This window comes from Zalophus californianus, chromosome 1 (genome assembly GCF_009762305.2).
Source record: "Zalophus californianus isolate mZalCal1 chromosome 1, mZalCal1.pri.v2, whole genome shotgun sequence".
Classification (NCBI taxonomy): Eukaryota; Metazoa; Chordata; class Mammalia; order Carnivora; family Otariidae; genus Zalophus; species Zalophus californianus.
In genome coordinates this window covers 94,251,438-94,272,598 of record NC_045595.1, presented here as the reverse complement: position 1 = coordinate 94,272,598, position 21,161 = coordinate 94,251,438, and the positions used below count along the sequence as shown (strand labels likewise).

The following is a 21,161-nucleotide window of genomic DNA, read 5'->3' as shown; positions in this document are numbered from 1 at the left end:
TGGGTGGACCACAAGAATAGTTTAAATTATTATTCAAGATTGAAATCATATAATGACTTAGAGATCCTGGGTGCCATCTTTCACGGTACACCTTGTAAGTGGCAGTGTCCAGACAGGCTAGCTGTGTCTCCTGATTTAAAAAAAGGGGGGGGGGGCTTATTTGCTTCAGATTCATAGAAACAGTGAACACCGTTGCCTCGGAGCTATCCATGGTGCTTGACTCAGACTCAGCCCACCACTTCCAACAATTATTCATGCATTAGCTTCCCTACTAAAGTACCACTAAGGATCTGTCTAACCCATAATCTACACCGTGGCCTGTGACAATCATGCCACTATCATGGGCCACTTGTAATCTGTCTATTCCACTTTGCCTGTGTCCAGACCCCCGAGTATCTTACTTTGTCCTAGTGTGGATCTCCAGCTAATCTACCCTTTTCCCCCAGGCCTGCTATACCATCTGCTACACAAAACCCTTTCTGTAGAGATAGCACACCTCATAGAAGATCACCGGCATACTCTGAGCACAAGAGTATGGTTCTTCAGAGCCAAGTCCCCACATGATACCTTATATGAGTTCTAAAACCTTATTATTGTTACAAATTTTACCATTCAAAAATGAATGTAAATGACTTCTAAATTTTGCTATATGTGTTTTTGTGACTGACTTTGGGAACAGTAAAAAAAAATAGGAATTATTAACTTAAGACTGATGTGTAGGTTTTAGGGAATCGTGAGCCAATTGAAATTATGTGATTCTTTAGGCAGATGCATGTTTTTCTGGGGAAGAGGATGTTGAGACTCTTATCCTTAAAAAGGAAGAACCACTGATCAATATGGTGATGACTCCCAAATAATGATCACCCCAGGTTTAAGCTCTAGATCTTTATGTGTGTGGTATAACAAATATATGTGGTCTTTGTCCCGGTTCCTGGCACAAAGCTATTAAAACGCTTGGGACTTCCTAAGTGATAGGAGTGTCTTTGGTTATTCATAAGGATTCCCCTTGGAGCACACCTAAGTTTATGCTACTGAACAATTAGGCCCTAGGACCCCAAGAGAGCCTCAGGATGAGACTGGTAACCAGAAGACCATGTTATTAGAGGGATGGAACTTCTAGTCCTACCCAGGGGTAAAATCTCTGGGAAGGGGTAAAATGGTGTGTGGGGCGGGCGGCGGGGGGGAGTGCTGGAGATTAAAGCTCAATAAAATCTGATGAACTTCTAGGCTGGTGAATGCATCCATGTCTTAGGAGGGTAGCATACCCCAATTCCATGGGGAAAGAAGTTCCTGAATTTGGGACACCTCTGGATCTTGCCCTATGCACCTCATCATTTGGCTGTTCACCTGTATCCTCTATAATAAACTGGCAAACATAAGTAAAGATTTTCCTGAGCTTTGTGAACCATTCTAATAAATTATCGAAACCAAGGAGGGTGTTGTGAGAACCTCTGATTTACAGCTGATTGGTCAGAGGCACAGAAGAACAACCTGCACTTGCAACTGGTGCCTGAAGAGGGGCAGTCTTGTAGGACTGAACCCTTTACCTGTGGGATCTGACTCTATCTTCAGGTAAACAGTGTCAGAATTGAGTTAAATTGTACCACACGTAGCTGGGGTCCATAGAGAACTAGAGAATTGCTTGGCAGTATGAAAAACACTCCAGAATATCCAACTGCCTATTTGACACCTCTAAAACGATGTCCAGAAAACACTGCAAACTCAGCATGTCTAAAATGAAACTTATTTTTTCTTCTTACTTCCCTAACATGTTCCTCTCCTAATCCTCAGTAGATGATACCACCTAGTTGTAAAGGTAAAAATCCCATCAGTCATGTTTGATCATGATCATGACTCTTTTCCTCATTCCCCTTATTCAATCAGTGACCACCTATAACTTTCTGAAAGCTTAATAAATTCTTAAAACACTCTTTTTTTAAAGATTTTATTTATTTATTTGAGAGAGAGAAAGGCAGTGAAAGAGCATGAGCAGGGAGGAGAGGGAGAAGCAGGTTCTCTGCGAGCAGGGAGCCCAATGCAGGGCTCGATCCCAGGACCCTGAGATCATGACCTGAGCCGAAAGCAGCCACTTACCCAACTGAGCCACCCAGGCACCCTTAAATTTTGCAGGTGGTAAAGACCACCAAATATTAATAGATCCTATAAGCTGGAAACTCTTACCACTGGACCACAACTTTTCATTTTCATGAGGCAGCATATACTCTCTTATCATTCCCCCTCCTCCAATAACTGTATTATGAATATACTGGAGAATGTAGCTAACTCATTGTTCTTCTGATTTTATAGAAAGAGTAAAACAGTTTTCCTTTAACAAAGTGACAAGTGGGGGCTGTTTCTGCAAAATGGTTCTTATTAGGAATACCTTTCATTCCTATCTAAATAGTCCCAGGGATCATGGCACCACTGTTCAGTGAAGACAGCTGTTCTCTAGTTTCCAGAAGGTAACAGGAATTTTTGTCAATAACTCCATTTCTTTATGCAGAAGCCAACATGACAGATGGCACTGCAAAGCAATTGCCAAATCAGGAGTGAAAAAGATACAAGTCAAAACCACTGAAATTCCTGGCTCCTGGCACTATTTTGAAATTCTTAATGAGAATGGGAGGAGAGAGGAGACAGACCTCCAAGTAAAATAGAAAGACCCTACACTAAGGTGTTTCTAACTCTTGGTAAAGCTTAAAAAACTTTTTTTTTTTTTTAGGATTTTATTTATTTGAAAGAGAGAGATAGCGAGAGCACAAGCAGGGGGTGGGGAGAGGGAGAAGCAGACAGAGGGAGAAGCAGGCTTCCCACTGAGCAGGGAGCCAGATGTGGAGCCCGATCCCAGGACCCCAGATCATGACCCGAGCCAAAGGCAGACACTTAACGACTGAGCCACCCAGGCACCCCAAGCTTAAAAAACTTGAGCACCCAGTGTCTGAATGCAGGTGGCAATCTTCCCTTAAAGAGACAACACAATGCCTGGAAACATACAACGAGCATCTCCCATTCCTCACACATTGCCAGTAAAGATTTGGAAGTTCATACTGTTAAATTCCTGTTAGGAACACCTCCTAACATACCCTGAGCTTCCTGGTGCTTTGTGGAGTGAATTAATGGCAAACTTTAAAATGTGCTGACGAGATTTTACTTTGCATTTATTACTAAAAACCAAGAGAGGCCAAGTTCATGCTTATAGTAATAGCTGACCTTAATGTCACATAAAAATTTTTCCTACTGTCAGCTGTCCATGTTAAGAGAGCAAATCAATACGCAGCTTAAGGCCAACAAATGTTTATAATTATCAAGAACAGAACAAAATCAAGGCATACTCAAACTTGGAATACCCTGTACAGTTCTACTAGCTGCTTGTCAAAAAGGCATAATGGCACTAGGAAAACACTGTAAAGGAGACAATTAAAATTAATAGATGCCTTAGCTGTCTATACCAGCCTATGATGCTATTCAATAAAATTTTATTACCTTGTCTCTCTCAAATCATTAGAAATTGACCAAAGTGAAATGCAATCATCCTCTTAACAGAGTCTTTCACAAAGATAAATTTTTATTTTGGTTAAGTCCAATTACTAATTTTTAATTAAAAAAATTTTTTAAATAGGTCATGGTTTTGGTGTTATGTCTAAGACTTCTTCATCAAGTCCAAGGTTCTGCAGATTTACTCTTGTTTATTCTAAAAGTTTCATTTTATGCTTTATAATTAAATCTTATGATCCATTTTGAATTAATTTTTGTATAAGCTGTGAAGTCGAGATCAAAGTTCATTTTTTAACCTATGGTTAAGCAGATGAAAAGATAAGCTACAAACTTGGGAGAAAATATTTGCAAAGCACCTATTTGACAAAGGACTCATACCTAGAATCTATAAAGAGCTTTTGAAACTCAACAGTCAAAACACAAACAGCCCAATTAGTAAGTGGGCAAAAGGATATGAAGAACTACTTCACTAAAATAGTTCTTTATATTCAATAAAATATGGATGGCAAGTAATGAAAATATTTTTGACACTACTTATCATTGCAAAAATGCAAATGAGGATCATGATGAGTTATCACTGCACATCTATTTAGAACAGCTAAAATAAAAAAAAATGACAATACCAAATGCTAGTGAAGGTGCACAGAAACTGGATCTCTCATACATTACTGATGGGAATGTAAAATGGTACATCCTCTCTACAAAAGTGTCAGTTTCTTCAAGAACTAAACATAACATTTACCATACAACCTAGCAATTACACTCCTGGGCATTAATCTCAGAGATATGAAAAGTTATGTCCACGTAAAAACCTGTACATGATTGTTCACTGCAGGTTATAACAGCCAAAAACTGGAAATAACCAAAATCTCTAATAGGTTTATGCTAAAATGTGACATCCATACCATGAATACTACTTAGCAGTAAAAAAGAACTATTGATACAACTTGGATGGATCTCAGGGTCATTATGCTGAATGACAAAAGCCAATCTCAAAAGATCACATACTGTATTTATGTTACATGGAACATGACAAAATTAGAGATGGAAATTAGTGGTCACCAGGGGTTAGTGGGCAGGGGGTAGGCAGGTTTGACTACAAAGAGGTAGCATAAGGGAGATTTTTGTGGTGATAGACTAATTCTGTATCTTGACTGTGGTGATGGCTATACTATACTCATGTGACAAAATGATACAAAACTATACATATACTTATACCAGTATCAACTTCCTGGTTTTGATATTGTACTATAGTTACATAAAATGTAACCAACGGGGGAAACTAGGCCAAGCATACACAGGGATCTTTCTGTATTATCTTTGCAACCTCCCATGAATCTATAATTACTTCAGAATAAAAAGTTTTAAACAATCCAATCAATGTTAAAATCATCCAAGAGTTTGGGAAACATGGGAGAATTTATAAATTTGTTGAAAAGGGTAATGCAAACCAAAGTGCAAACCAAAGATGGATAGGGATGATCATGGTGCAGCCTAGAAAGATAGCTGGAGAGTTTGTTCAACTCCCCAAAATAGATAGTTCAACCAAACATTTACTGAATACCTAGTATATGCAAGACATAGTGCTATAAATAGCAGTGGGGTTAAGAAAAAGGTCAAGCACTTACCTCTGAATTAATTTACTAAGAAAATAGAACAATTGTTAAAGGCCTCAGGGCCTCTGCAAAAGCAGTTTCCTTTGCCTGGAACACTAATTTTTCTAGTTAGTTCTTAACCATCCTTGAACTCTCAGTTCATTGTCGCTTCTTCAGGGAAATCCTCCCTAGCTCTCCTCATTGCCCTCTCCATTAGACCAGGTTCCCCTACTACATGCTCATACAGCACCCTATATTTTTCATTCATAACACTAATCACCATTCACAAAGAACTGTGTAATGATTTGATATCTATTTTCCCCATTAGGCTAAAATTTCCAAAGGGCAAAAACAGGTCTATGCCACTCACCACTGCATTCCCAAACCCAATGCCATGCCTGGCAAATGACAGAAGTTCAAAATATATTACATGAATGAATCCATACAAAGCTATAATTCATATGTACAAATGAGCAGGCAAACAGTAAGAGCTACTGGGTTTGGAAGAACCCAAGATCACTTCAATTTGAGAAAGCCAGTTTATATGGGAGAGAAGGTTCATGCAGAGGACAAAGAATCTTATATCCGAAGTTGAACATGATTATCAACCTTTCGGCAATAGGAACCCACTAAAGAATTGAAACAGGAACGTAGTGTGTCCAATGTCTTCTATAGGAAAATTACTGTGGAGAATGGACTGGAACTGAGAGGGTAAGACATAAGAAGTGGTAAAAATAATTCTGAGGACACTGTGGTAATGCAGGCACAAAATGATATGAAAGGGTGGCCACGGGAACAGCCACATGTGTGAAATACTAAGAGCCAACAGAACTTAAGGACTGATTAGATATAGGGGCATGAAAAGGGTAAGGGCCAAAGATGATCCAAGACGTTTAACAGAGAGTGATCAATGAAAGCCAGTACCAGTAACAGAAATGGAAAGTCATAATCAAGTCCTCTTAAGAGAAGGGAATGTGCTTTGTTAGAAGTCTCAGGTAACATCCACCCAATTGAAGATACAAGACTATGTGGAAAAAAAGTCAAGGCTGGCAATAATATGTGAGTGGATCACAGTTAAGGTTTAAGAGTGAATGAGATCTCTCATAGAGGAGAAGGTATAAAGGGCCTTGAATGAAACCCTAAAGCCATATGATTTGCCCCTTGCTTGAATTATGTTTATCATGTCGTGGACTCATTCCGACTGTGACTTCCCTGAGGGCACCTCTGATCTCATCCTTGCATTCCCTAAAAGTATACATTAAAGAGTGTTTTACATAACTGGTGCACAGTAAGCAGCCTATTAAAGGAATCAGTTATTTTCAAGGTAATTTCTGATTTATATTTTCTGTTCCATCTGCACTCTGTATTTCAAAAGGTGGTGCCACAGTCGTGTCTGATTTCCCAAGGCTCTATAACTGATGAATTGACAGACAAGACTTTGGGACTGTGAAAAATACATCAGCCCCCAATGAGATTAGAACTAAAGGAAATCCCAACTAGAAGTAGGGAATACTCTTCAAGAAGTTTCTGCATAAAATTAAATAGGAAATATTATTTACTGAGGGAGAGAAACAAATGAAAATTTTCAATTGTATGCATGATACAAGTTGACAATGTATAAAAAGTAAAGAAGCTTCAGGTGAAATAAAGGATAAACAAGATAATTAAAGGGACTTGAGGACAGTTGAGAGGGATACTTTTTTAAAAAACATATTGAGGGCAAAGTCATTCACCTGCTTGCCCACAAAATATTCCTAGGTATTACAGAAGTAGAATAAAAGGCTAACCTGATTCAATACTTAGATGAACAGTGTTTCCCCAAGCTGTATAAAATAAGGAAAAGGACTGCTAAAATCGATCAGGAGACAAATTGGATGACGGCCCCCGCCCCCAAATTAAATTATCTAGGCTACAGTATTCCATAGTGTTCTAACCCTGAATTATATAGCAAATGTTCTAAGTGCTTCCAAATAGGTGAGTGTCTCTGTGGGAGAAGTCAGGGAAGAGAAAAGAAACTCGCTGGAATCACAGATTCTAGGACCCTGACAAGTCAGGTAATCTGTAATCCAACCACCCTCTCAGTATCAGACAGCTTCCACAAATTTAAAAGATGGCCAACCAGTCTTTGCCTATTTCCAACAGTAAATGGACAATTGGTAAAGTGACTATTCTCTCGTTGGACAGCTCTAAATTGTTGTAAAACCCTTTGAAGTTATCCCTCAGTAACTCACTCCGGGTCCTGGTTCTCAAAGCAATACAGTGAAAAGTGAAAGTTGTATTTTGGATTTTTTTTTTTTAACTTGAAAAAACCCCAAACAACTAGATATTACTTCCTGACGGCTCAATACATTCCTTTCTCTCAATAATAGGAAAATTGACTTTTTTTCCCCCAGCGTTTGACTCCCCTTAAAGAAAAAAGTAAGGTCAGGCACAGGTTCCTTTAGACTCCGAGCTGCGACCTCCAAAGCAGAGCGAAAAAAAGGGGCTTAAATAACTACATACACTAAGATATGCTGCAGCTGACATGAAATCCCCGTTGCCAAGAAGCAAGCAGTTCTAGCCCGTGTCGGGACACGATAGAAGCCACAGACCTGGTCTGGCCTCTCTCAGGCTGTGGGGGCCCAAAGTGCCCGCACCTCTCCTTGCCAACACCGCCGGGGGCTGAATGGGCGCTCTTTCCCAGGCCAGCGGCAAGCCCGGCGCCTCACAGGGCAGAGCGCTCGGCCCGGAGAAGCAGCAACGCTGAGAGGAAGGTTCAGTGAAGCACCTGGCAAAGCCCAAGCCGAGCCACCGGGCCAGCTGCCCGTACGCCCAACCACCGCGTCCGCCAGAGGCCACCCGAGAAACGCTACCAGTGGAAGCTCCTGGAGTTGGAGACGTTTCTGGCTGGGTCGCGGTCCCGTCTATTCCTCCCGCCCACCCTCTCTCTCCATGGCCCAAAGCTGAGCCGGAAGCCACCCCAAGGGGTGGTGTGCAGGAGGCACTCCGCCTTTGGGGCGAATGCTGCGGGCCGGCACGAGCTCTTCAGCTAGCGGGCAGCTGCGGCGGTCACTCACCGAGAGGACGCTCATGCGGATTGGGGTCTCCAACAGGCACGCCATCTTGAGCCTTCCCACCCGGCTACGGCCGGTGCCGGCACGGGGGCCGGCACTTTCGACAAGGAACTATTGGGCCAACGAAAGGCACCTTCTGCAGAAAGTCGGGCAGGTAGACGAAAACACACCACGCTCTAGGCACAGCTGAAGTACGCCAGGGCCCGCAGAAGGGAGAGAAAAGGAAAACCGCGCCAAGGGCCTCCTCACGAATCGTCCTCCCAGAAACAGCAGCTACTCTCAGCCTGGGTTAGAGGTGGGAGCGGGCAGCAGTTTCCGCATGCGCAAAGAAGATCTGCCAGCCCCACCTGCCGCTCGCGGTGGGCGGAGCCACAGGGGCGGGGTCTCGCTCTGGCGAGGCAGTCTCGTTACAATGCGGGAGCTCACGTACTCCTGTTATGAAAAGTTAGTATGTGGAATCACATATGTAATTTGAAGTTCACATTCATATTCATTATCTCACTCTTTTGCACCAGACTGCTAGCGTTGTTATTATCGCCATTTTGCAGATGGAGGGACTGTGGTCTCAGAACCAGGTCTTCAGCATAATCTGCCCGACCCATTTATTCTGGTGTAGTGTTAAGAATAGATACTCTAGAACAAGAACGCCTGGGCTTAATCTTTACTAGTTCACTTATTAGCTGCGTTACCTCCAGCAAGTTACTTAATCTCCTTATGCTTCAGCTTTCTCTTCTACAAAATAAGGGTTATGAAAACGGAGAACTAAAGCTCTTTAGAACATGCCTGGAATGTAGAAAGCGTTATATATGTATTAGTATAACCGCAGCCTCTGAGTCAAATTAAAAAAAAAAAGTGGGGGGCAAACATCTGAAGAATTAGCACTAAAGTGCTCTGGTAACTAAAGCCAAATAAAAACATCCTTCTAATTACATTTTCTGATTGATTAATCCAGCTATCCCACTCCGTGTGTGTGTGTGTGTGTGTGTGTGTGTGTGTGTACAAAACTGCCCTGCATTTGGCTTGACAGGTTTCACGTGCGTACTGCCTGTAACCAGTAAGTTTTCATAGAATAGTTGCAATGAGCCTGTTTCATTACTTGTTTTGGTTTTTTTTTTTCCCATTTTTATAGCCACTCCTTAATTCAAGCTGTTACTACCTCTCCCATGGACTAGAGCAATAGCCTTCCAACTGATCTTGTAGCCTCTACACTTTGCTCCTCATGGCTTTCCTATCTTCTTCCTGTTTAGGTATCCCCCTCTTTGAGAAAGTTCCCCTTAAGCCACTTTGCTTGAAAAGCCTTCTACATTAAAACCTGTTTTTGCTAACAAAAGAAATCCAAAGAGAATTTTTGCTTTTATGAAAAAAGGTAGTAAATGAAAATAGCAGTTAGAGTTTGTTTTGCAGTGAGCGTTTATAAAGGCAGCTCTCAACCCCAGGCAGCAGGGGAAAATGACATCCCCAAGCTCCTTCCCTGGGAACTATGTTCAGCATCTCAGTATCAAGCCACCCATAGCTTTGAACTTGTCTGTGAACACCTGTGCTTTATCTCCATTTATTTTGTGCATCTCTTAGCAAGATACGTCCTAAGGTATCAGAAATGCCTAAAAGAGGTTATTTTTCAGGTCTGGAAATGCTCAGAAATGTTTCTAAATGTTTCCATATAAAGTAATGGTAATTGCCTCTTCACTTTATGTCATTTTGGTTTAGAAAGTTTTGATAAGAACTCTCTAATTTTGGATAGTGGGGGAAACCTGTACTTGGTTTCCAAATTTATTATAGCCCTAATTATCCTTGCTCACAGCTCTGTGTTCCCAAACAACTGCTGAGTTTCTGGAAAGCAGGAATTTCATTTTAGATTTTTCCTTCTGCAGTATTTCCCAAACTTCAGTAATCTGCATACCACCCATGCAATCTTTGTCAGTCTAAACCCAGGTGTTATTATTCACTCAATATTTTTCTTTAAGGTCAATTTCAATTCATTAAATAGTTTTATCTTCATCCTAAATGATAATAGTCTGTAAAATCAAGTTTTTTGTGCTCCTTATTTTTATTCTAGTATGTATTAACATAATAACTACAAAAAAGTTTAAATGTCCATTTGTCATCTAAAATCATGCCATATACTGCATACCATAAGAGAGCAGAGCCATAACCTTTGGAACAGAAGATACAAAAGTATCAGTTGAATTTTCAATTGACATTTGTACGATATAGAGTTGTGATAGCTGTGTTTATCCATGCTTCATCCATTAGCTCAAGCAACAAATCCTCCAGGAAGCCCCTTCCCCAAGTATAAGTTAAATGATCCCCCCCTTTTTTAATGAATTTTTAATGTTCTTGCCACTAACACAGCATCTCCAACAATATATTGTAAATTTTTAAAGATGTTATCTATTCATTTGAGAGAAAGAGAACGAGAGAGCACAAGCAGGCAGATTGGCAGACAGAGGGAGAGGGAGAAGCAGGCTCCCCACCCAGCAGAGAGCCTGACGTGGGGCTGGATCCCAGGATCCTGGGATCATGACCTGAGCTGAAGGCAGACACTTAACCAACTGAGCCCCCCAGGCACCCCATATTGTAATTTGTTTGTAATTGTTTACTTGTTTGTCTCCCCATTATACTCTTCAGGACAAGTACTAGGAATTTTATCTACTAGGTCTTTTATCTCACTTCCTAGCATAAAATAATCATGGTAAATGTTTATTGAATGAATTTTTTACTTAGTTTGGTAACCCTCACAGGCAGATCCTGGAACAGTGATTTGGGTGCAGGTAGTTTATTTGGGAAATGTTTCCAGAGACCAGAATTGATGGGTCAGGGAGAGTAAAAAAAGAAAGAAGGAAAAGTTAATATAAGGATCCATTATTGAAATCACTGCTTTCTCCTTGAGGACCTCTGAAAAATGTACAGAATGCTCCCCTGGATATCCCTCTTGAAGCTGGAGCATTTATCCACCCTCCCATCCGGTATTGGTTAAGGGTTTCCCCAGGGCTGATAACTGTCCTGGATTGTACTTGTGCACAGAAGAGAGAGGGCTTCCTTAACCTGGTATAGAAAAGCAGAATCTGTAGGCTTGATTTTGGAGTGCAATATAGACGGCATGAATCTGAGCTTGCAGAAGAACCATCATTACAGCTGTGGCTGAAATCAGAGTGGACAGGAGCTAGGGAATGTAACTAGAGCATCCAACACCTCTGCTACTCAGGCTTTCCTATTTTATTTCCAGAAGACTGACATAGCCATTTTATGGGAAGGAAGCATTGATTAGCAAACTTCTAAGCTTGGGGATCAGGAATCTCATTCCTAGGTCAAATTTTGCTGCTAAAAACCCTTAGGTATACTCTTCAAAGCCAATTAATGAGTAGAAATTGACGGGATAAGATTCTGATTCAGCTTTCATGTAACAGCATCAACAGAACAGGTAACTTTGGCACAGTGGTGGGAAGAGGGAGCTATCCACACTGACTTCCCTGCAAACAGGAATGAAATTTCTCCCTATCCTCCCATGGCTCTTATTGCAGAGCAGTATTAATTTCTTTTCTTTCTTTAAAGATTTTATTTATTTATTTGATAAAGAGAGGGAGAGAGCAGGAGCGGGGAGGGGCAGAGGGAGAAGCAGACTTCCCACAGAGCAGGGAGCCCGATGTGGGGCTTGATCCCAGGACCCTGGGATCATGACCCGAGCCCAAGGCAGACACTTAACCGACTGAACCACCAAGGCGCCCCGAACAGTATTAACTTCTGAAAAAATAATGACAACAAAGTGTGAACTTAATAAGGCAAAACAGTAATGCAAAGTAAAAAGTAAGTAGCCAGAAAGAAATTTGAAAAGTATTTACAGATGTCTAAGTGCAATTGCCAGGATAGAGAAAGCGGAATTTTTGAAAGTAGAAACATACCTATGCAAAAAGAGGAAAGCATAAAGTATAGAAAGATAGATGTAAACAAAAAATTGAATGGCCTCCAAAGGACTTTGGAAGAAACTTTAACAAGATTTGACAACAGAGGCGAGTCTTTAGAACAAAAAGAGAAAATGCAGTAATGGTGGTGTGGAAGATATAGTTCAGTTTAACAGTCACTAACTGTGGGTTTACTTGTGCACATATTGTATGTACTGGGGATTCAAGGTAGTATAAAGACGTGGTTCCCAACTTCAAGCAGACAGGAGTAAAAGTGACACTCTGAGAGGTTCAATAATTTGTTTAAGGTTGCTTAGGGGATGAATAAGAGGCTGAATCAATTTAGGCACAGGCTTCTCTATTTCAAAATCCTTACCAGAGCCCTCACAGTCTCCTGGGACCTGACAGGCCTATCCTACATGGGACAACTAAGTACTCACCTAAGCAACCAGCTAATTTAATTAAGCAAAATCTACAAGGGCTTTGCAATGGGAAATAATGCATCAGTAATTCATCAGGTGTTTGGAGGGTATAAAATATGCATGTGCATAAAGCAGAATTAGTAAGGTGTTGAAAAAGTCTTTTATTAGAAATTATAGTAAAAAATGTTCTTTTTATAACCAAATTATGGTAGAATTCCAACTTACAAATATAGAAGAAATGATGGAATTTGAAAGCCACCACATGACAACCACGTGAGCTATAAATGTTTGAAGCAAGAATCATCAATGGATGCTTACACTAATTGGTGAAAATATAATGAAAAACAGGATATTTACCCAGTCTCAAAGCATCTTCCCACAAGTGACTTATGATGGTAGAGAAACTTGGTAGACACCAGTTATTCAAGCGATTGCAATTAATATCACCACTAATGGGATAAATAGACACTATGATAGGATGTACTGGTAAGGCTACAACACCACTTCCATGGTATTCCTGACAAAAATGCACAAGTGTAATCCTGAGGAAACATCAGACAAACCCTAATTGAGGGACATTCTACAAAACAACACATCCACATCCTTTAAAATTGTCATGAAAGACAAAAAGAAAAGCTGAAAAATTATTCTAGATTAAAGGAGACTAAAGTGACATGACAATCAAATGCAACTTGTGATCTGGGGTTGAATCCTGGACAAGGAAAAAAGCATTTCCCCCCTCTTGCTACAAAGGTCACCAATGGGAAAGTTGGCAAAATCTGAGCAAAATCTGTAGATGATTGCTAATCACTGCAGCTGTCCTGAGTTTGATAATTGTACTGTTTTTCTGAAGAGAATGCCCTTCATACACAGTGAAGAATTTAAGTGTAAAAAATTGAGTAGCTGTGAGTTAAGCAATTGTTTTTTTCTTTAATAATGAAAAAGGAACTCATTTATTTTTTTTAAAGATTTTATTTATTTATTTGACAGAGAGAGACACAGTGAGAGAGGGAACACAAGCAGGGGGAGTGGGAGAGGGAGAAGCAGGCTTCCTGCTGAGCAGGGAGCCCGATGCAGGGCTCCATCCCAGGACCCCGGGATCATGACCTGAGCCGAAGGCAGACGCTTAACGACTGAGCCACCCTGGCGCCCCAAGGAACTCATTTAGACAATAATTTTTAAAAAGAGGACCAAGGATCCTGCAAATGTATTCTTTCAACAAAATGTATATACTAGGTGTCCACTATGTGCCAGGCACAGTGCCCAGGAGTGGGTAATACAATTATGAACAAGATAGATACATTCCTTGTTCTCACAGAGCTTTCAGGCACAAGGTAAAGAGAGACAAGAAAATAAGCGATTAGACTTTCCTTCTGGCACTGTGGCCACAGGCATGAATATGTTCAGGCTTCCGAAGAGGCTTGCCTCCAGTGTCCTCGCTGTGGCAAAAAGAACGTCAGGTTGGACCCCAATGAGAGCAATGAAATCGCTGATGCCAACTCCTGTCAACAGATCCTAAAACTGATCAAAGTTGGGCTGATCATCCTGAAACCTGTGACTGTCTATTCCTGGGCTCGGTGCCAGAAAAACACTTTGGCCCACGGGAGGGGCAGGCCTAAGGGCACTGGTAAGAGAAGAGGTACAGCCAATGCTCGAATGCCTGAGAAGGTAACCTGGGTGAGGAGGATGAGAATTCTGCACCAGCTTCTCAGAAGATACCGTGAATCTAAGAAGAAGACGGGACCGCCACATGTATCACACAGCCTGTCCCTGAGAACAAAGGGTCAGGTGTTCAAAAACATGCGGATTCTCACAGAACACATCCTCAAGCTGAAGGCAGACAAGGCCCGCAAGAAGCTTCTGGCTGACCAGGTTGAGACTGGCGGATTGAAGACCAAGGAGGCTCCCAGGCGCCCTGAAGAGCGGCTCCAGACCAAGGAGGAGGAATCATCAAGACTCTGTCCAAGGAGGAAGAGACCAAGAAATAAAACTCCCTCTCTTTTGTCTGTACATAGTGGCCTTGGCAATAACACAGATCAGTTAGTTATTCAATAAAACAAATCTTTATCTGCCAAAAAAAAAGAAAGAAGAAGAAAAGGAGTTATTAGAATGTAGAATAATAAGTAAGAGGGTATGGGGCTAAGGCAGCCACTAGGAGGGAAACGTCACCAGGATGGAAGTCCTTTCCATGGAGGCACCCAAGCTCTGACTTGAAGTGTCAAGAGGAGCAGACGAGGCAAAGCTCTGAGTGATATTCCACACAGAGCTTGGCTTGTCCATAAACATTCATCTAACTGAACAGCTACGGCACAACTTCTCTGTATTTAGATGTGGAAACACTGACAGATCCTCTAAAATCAATGCTAGGACAAGAGTTCCAATTATTTATAGGAAAAGAGATACTATAAAAGCAGCCGGTCTTCAGTTGGTTATACCATCTTTTGAATTGCCTGGGTAATAAAAAGACACCTCTGCCCCAAATAATGATGACCACATTAGGCAGATGGGTTTGACAATGAAGACGTGAAGGTAACAAGTTAGATAAAGTAAAGCCGATCTGTTCACCATTTACAATGCAGGAATGGAATCTGGAAGTTATCAAACTTGTAAACAAGAGATATTGAGGTTTGTTTTTATTTTTTTTAATGAAATCAGAAAGTGCAATGAGATGTCTGACAAGTTTACTATTCAGAGGCTAGAAACACCACAGCACTTTTATTCTTTTGTGATGTTTGCCTCTCTTCAGTTTAGTTTTACCAACACAGACTTGCTCTCTTCTTGAAGTTTTCCTTTAGAGTGTGCTGCCATCAGCTGGTGGCAGGTGCCAAAATCACCTAGTTCAATTATAAGATACAGTTAGCAAGGACAGATGTTTTTTCTTGATGTTTGTCACATTTTATTTGAAAACAGACTTGAAAACTCGTTGCTCAAATATTTCCATAGCTCACTCCCTTACTTCATGAAGGTTTCTGCTCAATGTCACCCTATCAGCATGGTCTTCTAGAACCACACTATATTCATGAAATGCCCTACTCCCTATCTCAGCATTTCCTATCCCATCACACTGCCCTATATTTAATCATCCATCTTTTAAATATGTTTCTTTATTCCTGTGTTCCTTATTTTTATTCAACTCTTATTTGGCTGGATTTCATTGTCAAGTCATTTTTTCATCAAAAAGGGCCCATGGGGTATTGTTTCCTTGAAGTTCTTTTATGGCTGAAAACATCTGCTTGTTGCCTTTTACTTGAATGACACCTTGCCTGGTATAACAATATAGGAAAACATAACCCATTCTAGGTATTTTAAGCGAAAAGATCACAACATTTTTGGAAGGGCTAAAGATGCAAATGAGGTGGGGAGGAATATATTTTACTTGAGATCAGGAACAATAGGAAGTTCACCACCTCTGAAGGAGTTTGAGGTGCTGAGTTACCACTACCATGGCTAGAGCCAGAAGAGAACAGAAACAGCTTTAACTATCTTCTCCCTTCTAATTTCACTCAAGCGTTTCTCATTTGCAAAACCGAATCTGGACCTCAGCTGGCAAGGGAGTCTAAGAAATGTAGTTTCTCAGTTCTAGCCCCTGCAATACATGGATGGGCAGAAACTAAAAATACAGACACACACAGAGGGAGGGAGTATTTTATATATCTATATATCTATGATACATTATATGTATAAATTATATATCTGCCATATATAATAGGTTCTATATGTGAGAGTAAATGGCAGAAATGATGCTCCTTTATCCCTAAATGTATTATATGTATGTATGTGTATATATATATATATATATATATATATAATATGTAAGTTTCCTAAAAACAAGGAATTCCCTTATATAACCACAGTAAAATTAACAAAACCAGGACATTAACCCTGATGCAATATTATTGAATTTACAGACCTTATTCATATTTGGCCAATTGCCCCAATGTCTTTTATAGTACCATATTCATGAATCGTCCATCTCCTTTAATTTTTAGTCTTTCTCAGTTTGTCCCATATTTTATGAGCATATTTTTAAGAAAGATAAACCAGTTATTTTTCTTTCTTTTTTTTTAAAGATTTTATTTATTTATTTGACAGAGAGAGACACAGTGAGAGAGGGAACACAAGCAAGGGGAGTTGGAGAGGGAGAAGCAGGCCTCCCGCAGAGCAGGGAGCCCGATGCGGGGCTCAATCCCAGGACCCTGGGATCATGACCTGAGCCGAAGGCAGATGCTTAACGACTGAGCCACCCAGGCGCCCCAAACCAGTTATTTTTCAATTGTCTTTCTCAATTTCAATTTGTCTCCTATTTTTCAAGATTAGACTCGAGTTATGCATTTTTGGCAGGAATACCATAGAAATAAAGTATGACATATCAGGAGGCACACAATGTAGATTAGTTCACTCCTAATAAGATTAACTTTGATCATTCTGTTAAAGTGGTGTCTGCCAGGTTTCTAGTGTAAAATGCTTATTTTTCTTTGTGTTATAATAAGTATCTTTTGGGAAAGATACTTTGAGACTATATAAGTAGTCTCAAATAATAGATACATTGAAACTATGTAAGTATCCTATTGCTCTCTAAAGTTTTACTCAGTGGTTTTAGCATTAGTTGAATATTCTTGCTTGAAACAATGATGATGATGATGACAAAATGGTTATCTCTAATCCAACTTTCCTTCCATATTTACCAATCAGCATTCTTGTGTAAATAAGATCCCTCTCTTTCCCCTATTATTTATTTATATCAGTATAGAATACAGTTGACCCTTGAACAACATGGGTTTGAATTGTGCGGGTCCACTTATACATGGATTTTTTTCTTATAAATGTATTTGTAAGAAAATGTATTTTCTTATGTACTTATAAATGTATTTTCTCTTCCGTATGATTTTCCTAATAACATTTGTTTGGGTCCAGCTTACTTTATTGTAATAATACACTATGCAATACATATAAAACACAAAATATGTGTTACTTAACTGTTTACATTATCATTAAGTCTTCCAGTCAACAGTAGGCTATTGGTAGTTAAGTTATACATGGATTTTTGATTGTGTGGGAGTCTGTGCCCCTAACCCCCACATTGTTCAAGGGTCAATTGTAGTATATTCCTACTTTATTTGATGGCCTATAGCCTGTTACTATGATTATGCATTTTGATGCTGAAATTGTTTCAGACGTGGCCAGTGGCAAGACCTTCAATCGGTGTCTTTTGATATCTGAGATTCTTTGAACACTTCCTTGCTTTCTTGCACAAGATAATCCATGTTCATTTTGTACTTTCTCTGTTCTAGAATCAACTACTTCAACAAGACTTCATTTCTTTTAGAGGGGAATGGTATTTAGACACCAAGGTCTGGTTGTCCCTAAGAAGTTTTAATGAACACCTGTTCAGCCTCATCCCAGATTATGCTCTTTTTAGCATATTTCCATTGTAACTTGTGGTTTCACTTTTCATCTTGCTCATTGCTGAGTGCTTCTATCTAGATATTGCCTTTGCTCTGATAGAATCAAGGAATTTCTTTCCCAGCAGGTCTGAGACCTGTTTGTTTCCCCATGGGACTACACACACACACTTTGAGGGTACCTGTCTGTTCAGTGAGTGTGCCTTTTCACATTTTCAAAAAGAATTATCTTCATTGTTCATTCAATCCATTTTTCTCCAACAATTTTTCTATTTCTCCTCATTCAGAATGGGAAGAGGGTGAGACTTTCTACTAAATTTGATTCTCTCTGGATTTAAGAAAGTCAGTGAGAATTCTTAAGTTTGTTTACTCACTGGTATGGACTCTAGAAATGGGGTGTGGGTTGGAAACAGGAGCTGAGCCACAATGCACTTCATCCTTTTTTCATCTTTTATTTCCTGCTTTGACCACTAGTTTTTGAATGTTATGGTATTAGGTTATTGTTTCCTATTGGTCACAAAAGAAAATCCAAAAGACTGATATATTAAAATTTTCTTATAAACTCTGCATGGAAATCATAAGGCGATACCATTGCAGAAAATGTAAGGAAATGGCTAAAATGTAACAGACAGAAAATACCAAGGCCATTGAGCACATGGAATAATTGGAATGTTTTATATTCCTTAGGAAAGTGTAATTGGAACACTTTGGAAACTGACCTAGCTATCAAAGCTAAACATATACCTACTCTATACCCAGAAATTATATTCCTGGACATAATCCAAGGGAAATAAGTGCTATGTCCACTAAAAGATTCTTACAAGAATGTACATCGTGGTTTTATTCATAATAGCCCCAAAGTAGAAACAACACAATTGTTCTTCAGCAGGACAATAGACAAGCAAACTGTGGTATGTTCACACATGGAATACTACACAGTAATAAAAAACAGCATCCTATGATTATATGTATTTATATTATAGACTTACAGATGAATTTCACAGACACTAAATTAAGTTCATAATATATATTGACATTTATATGAAGTTTGTAAACAAGCAAAGGTGAAATAGGTGAAGGGGATTAAGAGTCCACTTATGATGAACATTGAGTCATGTATAGAATTGTTGAGTCACTATATTGTACACCTGAAACTAATATAACACTGTATGTTAACTATACAGGAATTAGAAAAAAAACAACAAGCAAAGCTCATCTATGTTGATAGAGATTAGAATAGTGCTTTTCTTTTGGGTGTAGGGACTTGTGAGGAAGTACAAAGGAGCCTTTCTGAATGCTGGAAATATTTTATATCTTGATATGGGTGGTGGTTATATGGGTGATTACATATGTAAAAATGCACCAAAATGGACTCTTAAGTTTTAATTTGTTCATGTTACTTCAAATTGGACCTCAATTAAAATATTTTACATGGAAGAAAAAGGGATCCAGAAAATGATAATTCCTGTAGATTAAAAATCAAATGGATCTATGATCAAGTAATCTTCGACAAAGCAGGAAAGAATATCCAATGGAAAAAAGACAGTCTCTTCAACAAATGGTGTTGGGAAAATTGGACAGCCACATGTAGAAGAATGAAACTGGACCACTTTCTTACACCACACACAAAGATAAACTCAAAATGGATGAAAGACCTAAATATGAGACAGGAATCCATCAAAATCCTAGAGAACACAGGCAGCAACCTCTTTGACCTTGGCTGCAGGAACTTCTCACTAGACATGTCTCCAAAGGCAAGGGAAACAAAAGCAAAAATGAACTGTTGGGACTTCATCAAGATAAGAAGCTTTTGCACAGCAAAGGAAACAGTCAACAAAACCAAAAGACAACCGACAGAATGGGAGAAGATATTTGCAAGTGTCTTATCAGATAAAGGGCTTGTATCCAAGATCTATAAAGAACTTACGAAACTCAATATCCAAAAAATAAGTAATCCAGTCAAGAAACGGGCAGAAGACATGAACAGACATTTCTCCGAAGAAGACATCCAAATGGCCAACAGACACATGAAAAAATGCTCAACATCACTCAACATCAGGGAAATACAAATCAAAACCGCAATGAGATACCACCTCACATGAGTCAGAATGGCTAAAATGAATGAGTCAGGAAACAACAAATGTCGGCAAGGGTGTGGAAAAAGGGGAACACTTTTACACTGCTGGTGGGAACGCAAGCTGGTGCAGCCACTCTGGAAAGCAGTATGGAGGTTCCTCAAAAGGTTGAAAATAGAGCTACCCTATGACCCAGCAATTGCATTACTAGGTATTTACTCAAAGGATACATAGTGATCCAAAGGGGGACCTGCACCCCAATGTTTATAGCAGCAATGTGCACAATACCCAAACTATGGAAAGAGCCCACATGTCCATCAGCAGATGAATAAAGAAGATATGATATATATGTATATATATACATATATATAACACACACACACACACACAATGGAATAGCACTCAACCATCAAAAAAATGAAATCTTACCCTTTGCAATGATGTGGATGGGACCAGAGGGTATTATGCTAAGCAAAACAAATCAATCAGAGAAAGACAGTTATATGGTTTCACTCTTACCTGGAATTTAGAAACAAAACAGAGAATCATAGTGGAAGGGAAGGAAAAATAAAATAAGATGAAATCAGGGAGACAAACCATAAGAGACTCAACTATGGGAAACAAACTGAGGGTTGCTGGAGGGGAGGTGGGTGGGGAAGTGGGGTAACTGGGTGATGGGCATTAAGGAGGGCACTCGATGTAATGAGCACTGGGTATTATATGCAACTGATGAATCACTGAACTGTATCTCTGAAACTAATAATACACTATGTTAATTGAATTTAAATAAAATTTAAAAAATCAAATGGAAAAAGTTAAATTTAGCAATGCTGTAAAAAGCATCTCTTATATATTTAAAAATCCAAATCAGAAGGAAAACATAGTATTAAAAAGGATCGGAAATACTAGATTTCCATTCCTTGCTTCTCTTTTGTTCAGTTTAAGCATAATGGAAGTTATATCTCGTACATTTGAAAGAAATTGCCTGTAAGCCACTCTGGGTACAATGTCTTTCAATGGATTTCTTCCACTTTTCCAGTATTTTCTTATTGTCATGGTTTGTTAACATCTTCTGCTTACTTTTGAATTAATTCTGGCGTCATTTTTTCCTATAATGTTATTTTATGCATTTTTTAAAAATGAGAGATGGATTTGTTACTCTCTGTATTATCTTGATTAGATTACTTTTCTCGATTAAATTGGCCAGTGGTGTTTTGCTT

At 39.5% G+C, this 21,161-nt stretch overlaps 1 protein-coding gene and 1 pseudogene across 2 annotated transcripts in view; one reads left to right on the top strand and one right to left on the bottom strand.

Moving 5' to 3' along the window:
- Nucleotides 1-8,439, bottom strand: part of ARMC8 (armadillo repeat containing 8) — a 120,293-nt gene extending 111,854 nt beyond the window's left edge. Inside the window, exon 1 of one of the 2 annotated variants that reach the window (XM_027586619.2) lies at nt 8,147-8,439. In XM_027586619.2, coding sequence (XP_027442420.1) covers nt 8,147-8,191 — 45 coding nt within the window. In that variant the 5' untranslated portion in view covers nt 8,192-8,439. The remainder of the gene's footprint in view (nt 1-8,146) is intronic. The other variant, XM_027586618.2, reaches the window with a different exon arrangement.
- A 5,418-nt stretch (nt 8,440-13,857) lies between these two features.
- On the top strand, nt 13,858-14,452 carry LOC113918100 (annotated as a pseudogene).
- Nucleotides 14,453-21,161: the final 6,709 nt, after the last annotated feature.